This window comes from Myotis brandtii, unplaced genomic scaffold (assembly GCF_000412655.1).
Source record: "Myotis brandtii unplaced genomic scaffold, ASM41265v1 scaffold63, whole genome shotgun sequence".
In the NCBI taxonomy this organism is placed as follows: domain Eukaryota; kingdom Metazoa; phylum Chordata; class Mammalia; order Chiroptera; family Vespertilionidae; genus Myotis; species Myotis brandtii.
Window position 1 is genome coordinate 1,776,235 of NW_005370411.1, and position 10,621 is coordinate 1,786,855.

Consider the following 10,621-nt stretch of genomic DNA (forward strand, 5'->3'; position numbering starts at 1 on the left):
AAGTTGCCCTCGGGTTCCGACCGATGCCAGACAGTCCCGCTTCTCCCGTATGAGTCTGGGTCCCTAGAGACTTGCCCGGAACTGGAGCTCAGAGCCTTAGACTCCCTCCCGTTTGAAAATGACAACCATGCCCTCAGCCGCCAGCCCGCGCCACATGCACCTCTGCACCTTAGTATTTTACTTCTGTAGTGCGCCTCCTCTGAGTCTTGGTATGCTTTTCTCTTTCCTTCTAGTTGTAGAATTTCCACTCAGCCAGCCTTCCTGTGGTTCTGGATGATGTCCATTCCGTCTTTTAGTTGTATTTTTGAAGTGGTTGTTCGAGGCAGCAAACTCCGGTGTTTACCTATGCCGCCATCTTGGTTTTTCCTACAACCTACTTTTAAATAGTAGCATAAGCTCTTGTCTCCCTGCTGTCTGTTTTCCACATAGTAAATCCAATTTAGATGTTTTCAAAACATCTAAATTGGAACTCACACCCTTGTTCAAAATTCTCAATGGTTTCCCCTCTCACTCAGAATAAAAGCCTGTCTTTACCACAGCCTACAAGGTCCCACATGGCCCTTAGCTCTCCAGTGTCATTTCTTTCCATTCTCTCACTTGCTTACTCATCTAGTTACATGACCTGGTTCTTAGCTTTCTTAGGTGTCATTTACAATCATTCTCTTGCTTACTTCACTCTAGCCACACCTGGCCTCTTTGCCTCCAATTTGTGGAGCAAGCTCCTGTTTAATGGCATTCCTGCTTGCTATGCTTACAGCTTGGATCACTTTTTCCCTAGATATCAATTGGGCATCATTTTCTTAAATTTTCTGCCCACATTTTAACTGATCAGAGAAACTTTCTCTGAGCATTCTATCTAAAAGGGCAATCCCCTATAAGCATTCCTCACTCCCTATCTATTCTTTCCTTTCTCTCTCTCTCTCTCCTCTTTTCTTCCATTTTCTCTCTCTTTTTCTTTTCTTTTAGCACTTATTAGCAAGTGACATATACTTGCTTGTTGTCTGTTTCCCCCCATTAGAATGTAAGTTCCATGAGAGCAGGGACAAGGACTTAGTTTTGTTCACTACTGTAGCTCTAGTTCTTGGAATAGTGCTTGGTGAGTAGTTGGCAATTAAATATTATTGTTGGGATTTTAGATTTTTGGAAAGGGCATAAAGAAGAGCAAAAGTCCTGTAGCTGTATACAGTATACAGAAGAAAGATGCATCCATAGTTTTAAACAATTATAGAGACTTTTTTCTATAATTCTAAAGTTAATAAATATCAATTTATGCCCTGGCCAAATAGCTCAGTTTGTTGGAACATCGTCCTGTTATGCCAAGGTTGCAGGTTCGATCCCCAGTCAGGGCACATACAAGCGTCAACCAATAATTGCATAAATAAGTGGAACAACAAGTTGATGTTTCTCTCCCATCCTCTCTCCAAAATATATAAATTTTTAAAAAGTCAATTTATGAATTATTTTTACAGAATATCCTATGCATCTAAATATATTTGTTCTCTCTTTTGCAAATCAAGATGGGCCATTAAAATAAAGGAGGGAATGAAATTGTTTTATGTACTTAGTTTTCTAAAGAATGGATTGGAATAAGATAGCTTAGCTTCAAGAATAAGATTGTCAGAGCTGCAAGGGATGCAATTGATATTCTTAGCTAATATATTTATTTTATAGATAATTTTATTTTATAGAGGCTATAATGGTAAAATGACATGCCCAAAGAAGGTCTACAAGCTTGAGAGAAAATTAATTTTTACCAGTGATCTTTTTTTTTTTTTTAATTCTTACCTGAGGATATTTTTTCCATTGATTTTTAGAGAGAATGGAAGGGAGAGGGAGAGACAGAGAAAGAAAAACATCGATGGGAGAGAGACACATAAATTGGTTGCCTCCTGCACACAACCTGACCAGGATGGAGCCTGCAATCAAGGTATGTGCCATGAACCACTGTGGAAACCAGCCAGAGCCCAGTGATCTTAAAAATGCATAGCATTTGACTGTTTATTTAATCCATTCACCAAAAATTTAGTGAGGGAATTTGTTAGACACTTAGTTTCCTATACTAAGTAGTCTAGTCATTTTACATTTAATGAAATAAAAAAAGTATATAATAATTAATGAGAATTTCAAATTAGGTCCTCTAGTAATCTGGATTAGGTGGTGACACAGCTATGTTTTGTTGTTGGTGTGGTTATTATTATTATTTTAAATGTCTTTATTGCTTTTTAGAGAGAGGAAGGGAGAGGGATAGAGAGCCCCCCACCAGGGATCGAGCCCACAACCCCGGGCATGTGCCCTAACTGGGAATCGAACCAGTGACCTCTTGGTTCCTGGGTCAACGCTCAATCATGGAGCCACACTGGCCAGGCTAAAAGTACTATTTTTATTTCCCAATACAGAATGCAACTATGAGTTTTGTTTTTTAACTATGAGTTTTTTTAAGAAAAATAATTATGCCTGTATACAATTCCATTTAGTAAATATAGAAAATAGTAGAGCCCTAGCCAGTCTGGCTTAGTGGACAGAGCGTCGGCCTGCGGACTGAGGAGCTGGGTTCAATACCAGTCAAGGGCGCATGCCCAGGTTGTGGGCTTGATGCTCAGTGGAGGGTGTGCAGGAGGCAGTTAATCTATGATTCTCTCTCATCATTGATGTTTCTATCTCTCTCCTTTCCTCTCTGAAATCAATAAAAATACATAAAAAAAGATAGTAGAAAAATGATAGAACTTATGAAATTATATATGCAGGTGTTCAAAAAAGAGCAAACTAAATAGTATCCTTTCCCCTGCCTATCTCTCCCTAGGAAAGACAACAGAAGCTGAATTTAATCCACCTGAGGCAAAGACCTATAGAAAATAGGATAATGGGGGCAGAAAGAAAAAAAAAACCCAAACAGATGTCACCAAATCTTCGGGTTCCCAAGTTTGAGTATGCGACAGAATCCCCAAGTTTTCAAAATTAATAGTTTAGTGAACTATTATAAAGAGAAACACCACACAGCTGTCACTGAGCAAAAAAAAAAGGGGGGGGGAGGGGGACCACATATCCATATATATGTTTGTGTGGACAGAGAATGTCTCATTTCTGAAAAGATACACAAGAAACCATTAACAGTGGTTGCCTTTGGGTAGAGAAACTGGGACAGGAGGTTCCTGGAGTGAGAGGAGTCTCATATTTCATTGCATATTTGTTAGGTGATTCATTTTTTCATTAAAAACAAAAAAGAGCCCTAGCCGGTTTGACTTAGTGGATAGAGCTTTGGCCTGAGGACTAAAGGGTCCCAGGTTCAATTCCAGCCAAGGGCACATGCCTGGGTTGTGGGCTAGATCCCCCGCAGTGGGGGGGCATGCAGGACGCAGCCAATCAATGATTCTATCTCATCATTGATGTTTCTCTCTCTCTCTCTCTCTCTCTCTCTCTCTCTCTCTCTCTCTCTCTCCTTTTCTCTCTGAAATCCATAAAAATATTAAAAAAACAAACAAAAAAGAGAAACAACCTTGTAACTAGGCTGGCTTTACCATTCATTCATCCCTAATGTGCCTTCAAGCACCCTTGCTTCAAAACTAACCACTGCTTTGTATTTCTTTATGACTTTATCTCCTGTGTATGCAGCCCTAGGGCCTATAGTTTAGTTTTATACTCAAAACAACAACAATGACCTGATACCTCTTCTTGTGAAACCTTTTAAACATACAGATTATTAGACCCCACTTCTAGGAGATTCTGATTCAAAAGGTCTGAGGTGAGACTTGGAAATAGGTAATTAAAAAAAAAAAAGCTCCCTGAGAGCTACATTTTGGATTTACTGACTCAGTCCAATCCTAGATCCTATGGGCCTTGATTTGAATTATTCAGAGGTAAGTGGTTACCAAAAGTTAAACAATAAAGAAGATGAGACTACCTAAAGTCTCAATTTTACTAAATTATAGCATGAATTTTTCTGTTAAAATCAACTAAATGTATTAAGTAGTAGAAATGCTAAAAAAACACATTTTAAGAAAGAACATTTCAAAGAAGTTAGTGGTATATGTACAGAATACCTTGGGCTCAGTCCCCAGGCCAAATGAAAATTTAGAGACCTTTATGCATATGTTACAGTAGGCAGTTGGAAAGATAGGGGCTGGGAAAGGCACTTGGGGCTTGGAGGGAATATGTGAGACGTGAAAACCAAAAATAGACAATGCAGGTGGCAGATCCCTAGGTGAAGAGGAAAGAGTTAGAGTCCCTTCAGAATTTGGTCTAACCAGTGGCATAACACCTGGGTGAAGGAGCCTTATAGCTTAAAGATTTTTTTTTTTTTTTGAGAAATAAGGGAAGGGGAGACTTATTGAGGGACCCTCCAGTCTAGGGGCATAAGTATCCCGAACATCACCAAAGCAGAGCACTTGGTTTGGTTTTAGCAGGCTGAATTGCCCGCTCAAGTTCTGAATATATTTCTTTCCTACAAATAAATCCTCGCCTGCTTTTGCTATTTGCTATTTCCTTTGAATTCATTCCTACAAGCAAGACAAGAAGTTGGGGGGAGGGGTGCAGAGTACTGTCTCTGGCCAGGGGCTATCTTCAGCCAGACACCACCCCAACCACTGCTGACACATACACTATTCCTCCCATAGTTTCCCGGACAAAAGATTACCCATCTACTGCTCAAATACCCCAAGTTACTGCAGGTTTTCATAACGTCTGGGAACAGGCTATTCCATTTAAGTTGCAATTATTGATTGCCCTAAAAGGAAAGTTAGTGTTCCCACCACCCAAAGTCAAATACACATCATGTATCATAGAAATGTATACTTGAAACCTATGTGATCCTATTAACCAATGTCACCCCAATAAATTTAATAAAGATGAAGGCAACTTGAAAAATTACCTTTGAAACTAAACAACCTATCTTTATCTTTAATTAATCACATGTTACTTTATCTGTGGAAGAAAAACTTCCTTCACATAAAAATTCTCAATATTTTAAAGATACTAGTGAAGAGGTGAATAGCACCATGAAACATTACTCCAATACTCCTCTTCCTCTCCCTCTCTCCCACTCTCTTCCTTTTTCTCTCTCCCTCTCTCTCTAAGATCAATGAAAACATATCCTCCAGGAAGGATTAAAGTTAATTCACTTGTGATAAGAAAGGGGCTTTTGTAGATTTCATTAATCTCTCAGGGTTGATTAATTTCACATTGCTCCTAGGTCTTGAAACTATTAAGACTATACCCACCACTGTTAAAAAATATAATGAACACCTAATTTAAATACTTAATACACATTTCTAACGCTTGGTAAAAACCATACCCATTATGATAAAACCAGTCCATCCTCTCTTCTCTTTTTATAAATCTTTAAGTGATGAATTTCTATTCTCAAATTATTTTAATTTAGCCTTAGCCAGTTTGGCACAGTGGACAGAGCGTCCATCAGCCTGTGGACCAAAGGGTCCCAGGTTTGATTCTGGTCAAGGGCACGTATCGTACCTCGTACCTCGGTTGCAGGCTCCTTCTCTCCTCCCCGGCCCGACCCAACCAGGGTGCATGCAGGAGGCAACCAATTGATGTATTTCTCTCATATTGATTACACCTCTTTTAACCCCAAGGTCTCTAGACAAGAAGCAACCAATGAATGCATAAATAAGTAGAACGACTCGATGTTTCGCTCCTTTTCTAAAAAAAGCAATATATTTTAAAAAAGAAGACTCTATACGGTGTGAACTAAGTGTACATAAAAGAAATGACATTACCCCCAAATACACTAAGAAAAATCATCACTTTTGGGGGTCCTTGTTCATATTTTTAAATTAGGGAGCTTTCCACTGAACATCATAAAACACTGTAAAAAAATCCTTTAATTAGTCTTTCATAAAAGGCAAAATGACGTTGTTAAATGACTCCCTCAAAAGTAGAAACTGAACTTTTTGGCCCTTTAGTTGTTTGCAATACAGTCAATTATGCAGTAGATTGTTAAAGCTAAAACAATAAAAATATTGGTTAAAAGAGGTGTAATTCTTTGTCTTTTCCTCTTGGAAATTCTTGAGCTGAAAGATCAGTTATCCTCAAATATGTCCTTCAAAACAAGCTCCAATTCAAAGAAACAAACTGGCTCACTAAGTCTTTTTTTAGCAGAAGTGACAAATTTAAATATATTTCCTAGTTGAATAATTTTATTAACTTCTTTAATTTCATTTCTCATAAGTTTACTTCTTACTGCTAAACTTTAAAATCACTGTTCATGGAAGCTGCTAGTTTGGGGGGAAACGGATTAGCCATACTTACACTTTCCTTTTTTATGTTTCCATCTCTCTGCTCTATTTCCATCTTTGCAGTTAACTTGTTTCCTATAAAATTGGCTAATTAAGCCAGTTTAGTTCTTGCGTTAAATTATCCTAAAAGGTTGATTCCTGAGTAAACTTAAAACTCAGATATTTTTTCAGTAAGCAAAGTTATTTGTTAAACAAACGAGGGCCTCTAAATGAAACCCTTGTAGTGAATTTCACCCTCAGTCACCCCTTAAGTACTGCTGCTTTTCAGTCATTCCAGCCCAAGAAGGCACTGCCCCCAGTGGCTGGGGCCCAGCCCAATAGGCCTTCCACCTGGATGAGGCTTACCTCGACCTCAGCCCAGACCACACAGTAATTAGTCCGCAGACTCAGGAAGCACGAGACTGGGCTCCAGTGGTGAGCAGGGAGAGTCCTTTTGTTGACCCTGGTAAAACGGGGAGAGCGAAGCTGACAGTAAACTCAAGTATCCCCAGGGTTCCTTCTAGCTTGGAACAGTGCAACTGTAGTTATTTTGCCTCTGACTAGAGTGCTCTGCTGAATTTTGATCAAGTTATTGCTATTAAAACTTACACATTAAAAAAAACATTATTCAAACATGTACATTACAGCCAAATAGGCCAATAATCTAAACTGATGGGTTCTTCGAAAGGATAAAAAATAATCAGTCTATAAGTTGAGTTCATTGAGGACAAGGCTATGCGCTTAAGTACAGTAATGAAAGTTAGTTGAACGAATTCCAGTTTACATCCACCCACTTTCTATCATCCCAGCATTTTATGTTTTAAAAGTTGATGTTCAGCGCCCCGCCCCCACCGCCTTTAAAAATAAGGAGCTTGAATTTTAAAGAGATCCTCAATTTTTTTTTTCTCAGCTGACTTTATTTCCACTCAAACTGCTAAATCAATTGCTAGATCTTTTTGTTTCTGTTTGAGGAAGCGCGGTGAGGACAAAGATACAGGAGAGATCCATCCCGAGGAAAGTAAAACTGCAAAAGGAATAACTTTATTTTTTCACCACCTCACGGGATCTAGTGAACCAGTAGAATTCCTAGTGTCCCTTTTTTTGTACTTTGTATGAGAATTCTTTTTAAAAAATATGTTTTCATTGATTTCAGAGAAGGGAGAGGGAGATTGAAGTATCAATGATGAGAATCATTGATTAGCTGCCTCCTGCACACCCCCTACTGGGGATGGAGCCCGCAACCCAGGCATGTGCCCTTGACTAGAATCGAACCTGGACCCTTCAGTCTGCTGGCCGATGCTCTATCCACTGAGCCAAACCAGAGAGGGAGAGAGAGATAGAAACATCAATAATGACAGAGAATCATTGATCTGTTGCCTTCTGCCCGCCCCTGGGGATGGACCCGCAACCCAGGCATGTGCCCTTGACTAGAATCGAACCTGGACCCTTCAGTCTGCTGGCCGATGCTCTATCCACTGAACCAAACCAGCCAGGGCTTTGGTGTGAATTTTTATAAGCTTTTATTTGAGCCACACCAAGGACATACGCCAGGGAACAAGAACTCAAATGTTCCTGTTTTTCAGTCAAGCTAGTTTCCCAGTCGGCAAAGCCTTTGATGGTCTCGGGTTAAAACTTCGCACCTTTACTTCGTGGCTGGGGCAGACAATGAAGAAAAGCGCCACTAAAAAAACACACCAAAAAACAACCCCCTCCGCCCGCCGCAAATAAACCACTACCAGCGGCAACCCGCCAGGAAAACAAGGCCGGGGAAGTAACTTCCGGGTGGAGGTGGGAGGCACGGATGACTTCCGGTCTGAGGGCACACGCCGACTCTTGCGCAAGCGCGCTTGACACTTTCCTGTTTTTTTTTCCCCCCCTCCCCTCCCCCTCCCTCCCCCTACCTGAGGGGTCTTGAGGTGACAGCGACTGCAACTGCGACTCCAGCAGCGGGAGGAGATGGACAAGAGGAAGGCTGGGCGACGCCGAGCTTCATCGGGTGAGGACCGGTCGGAGGAGGGCCGAGCGGATTATTCCTCCCTGGGCGAATGGGAGGGCCCGGTGGCGGCTGGGCCCACACCGGCTCCGAGCTGTCACCGAAGCCTCGGCAGCTCTGCACCGCGACCCCCTTGAATCCTTGCCTCCAGCCGGGAGCGCCCTGCAGGAGCCCGATCGCCCGCAGATCTTCCCCGTTGGCTTGCCGCTCTCCTGCCACGCCTTCCTCCTAGTGGCACCGAGGCTCCAGTTTCGTTTCCAGCTCCTCCGCGCCTCACCCCCCTCTCCTGGGGTCCTTTGAGCTCCTTGTTGCCCCTTTCTTTTGCCCTCTTGCCTCCTGCTAGAGCGGAGCGGCGGGGCTTTCCTGTGAACTCTTCACTCGTCAGATAAATGCTGCAGCACGTTTCCCTTCTTCCGAACTGGCCCGCTTAAGTAACCTTACTTTTCCAGTCTCCTCTTGCTTCTAAAAGCGATTAAAAAGTCGAACAAAGGATTTAAAGCCGTTATTTCGTGTGTTTTTATTCTCAGCATATTTTTGTTTTTGAAATTGCTTTAGGAGCAGCGGTTCTCAACCTGTGGGTCGCGACCCCTTTGGCGGTCCAACGACCCTTTCACAGGGGTCGCCTAAGACCATCCTGCATATCAGATATTTACATTACGATTCTTAACAGTAGCAACATTACAGTTATGAAGTAGCAACGAAAATAATGTTATGGTTGGGTCACAACATGAGGAACTGTGTTTAAAGGGCCAGAAGGTTGAGAACCACTGCTTTAGGGTTTATTTATTTTTGAGAGAGGAGAAGGGGGGAGGGGGAGAAGAAAGCGATTTTTGTTGTTCCACTTATTTATGTGTTAATTGGTTGTTTCTGGTATGTGCCCTGACCGGACTGGGTATTGAACCCTCACTCTTGACTCTCTAAGGAACTGGGCTACCCGGCCTGGGATGCTTTACGGTGTACATGACTATCTTCAGTCTTGGGTACTACATTACAAACATCTGATGGATCAATTATTTTGTTTCGTTTTCTTATTCCTTAGTGTACCTTTTATTTTTGCAGAGACAGCCTTAACAATTCCAAATTTGTTTAAGAATGCCCTGGTGGCAGTGCATCTCAAACTTTTTTTTTTTTTCTGCCCTTATCCGCAACGGAGAGTGAACCCAGATCGCTGGGACATTGCCTGAAGCAGTTGAAAACCTGAAATCCCTTTCATAAGCAACCAGTGTTGTTGTTTGTGTGTGTGTGTGTGTGTATTTTAGAGATATTATTTGCATTTGAAAATACATATATGGATATAGAGAAAAGTGTGTATGCCTCCAATTCATCATAGTATTTGTTTTAAAGTACTTTGTTCCTCCCCTAAAACCTTCTAGTAAAATGGACACATTAGGAAAATGCACACTGTTTATGTGATGTCATTTGTGTGCTTCCTAACACAACTTTAGGGGTAGTCATTACCTGAGTTTAAAATTCACTCCTAGAAGCTTCTCAAGCCTTTCTTCAGAGTACATTGAATCTGTATTTTAAAATTATTCATAAGCAAAAAGGAATTATTGCAAAAATTTTATTATTTCCAAGTTCCAAAAGCACTAAATTAGTTGGGGACAGATTAAAAAAAGAATTGGCACCAGAGACAGATTTCCTGACAGTTGAATGAAATAATAATTAAATTCATGGATCATCCAAGGAAGAATGACCATTTAATGACAACAAAAAAAGTAAACATATATTAGAGTTATAAAACACAATTCATAAATGGGTTTTTGAATTAAAACAGGAAAGTTTAAATAAACTTCAGGTTTTCAACTGGTTGCTTCAGACAACATTCTTCATTATCTTTGTTCATTCTCTTTTGAGTTAAGTGTACATGTTTTTTATTTTTTTTTTAGAAGGGGGGCAAGAGAGAGAGAGAGATTTGTTGTTCCACTTATTTATGCATTCGTTGGTTGCTTCTTGTATGTGCCCTGAGATATAGAACACACAACCTTGGCTTACGGGGACAACACTCTAACCAACTAAGCTACCCAGCCAGGGCTGTATGTGGTTTTTTAAATTAAAAAAAAATTTTTTTTTTGGTACTTAGGTACTAAGCAGTATGCTGAGAATTTTACACTTTCATTCTTTCTAAAGTCTTATTAGGTAGTTGTTATTTCTAATTTACAGATGAGCAGACTGAGACTTAGGGAGGGTAAGCAGCCATAAGCAACAGTAAGAAGCAGAGCCAGGAATCAAAACCTGGTCTTCCTGACTACAAATTTATAATTTTAATCTCTTCTACTGTCACAGGACATTAGCGAGCCTACTTGGAAAAAAGGAGGCTCCATGGACAATTATGTTTGACAAGAAAATTGTATTTACTGCAGGTTTTTATTTTTTTAATTTTTTAATTTTTTTATTCTTT

The 10,621-nt window shown here is 40.5% G+C and overlaps 1 protein-coding gene across 6 annotated transcripts in view; it reads left to right on the top strand.

Moving 5' to 3' along the window:
* The first annotated feature begins 8,076 nt into the window (after nucleotides 1-8,076).
* The window catches only part of SENP7 (SUMO1/sentrin specific peptidase 7), a 164,592-nt gene continuing 162,047 nt past the window's right edge, over nucleotides 8,077-10,621 (top strand). For 3 of the 6 annotated variants that reach the window (XM_005880182.2, XM_005880183.2, XM_005880184.2), the window contains exon 1: nucleotides 8,079-8,223. In XM_005880182.2, the coding sequence (XP_005880244.1) occupies nucleotides 8,184-8,223 (40 nt within the window). In that variant the 5' untranslated portion in view covers nucleotides 8,079-8,183. Of the gene's footprint in view, nucleotides 8,224-10,621 lie in introns of all 6 variants that reach the window. The other 3 variants (XM_014528306.1, XM_014528305.1, XM_005880185.2) reach the window with 3 other exon arrangements.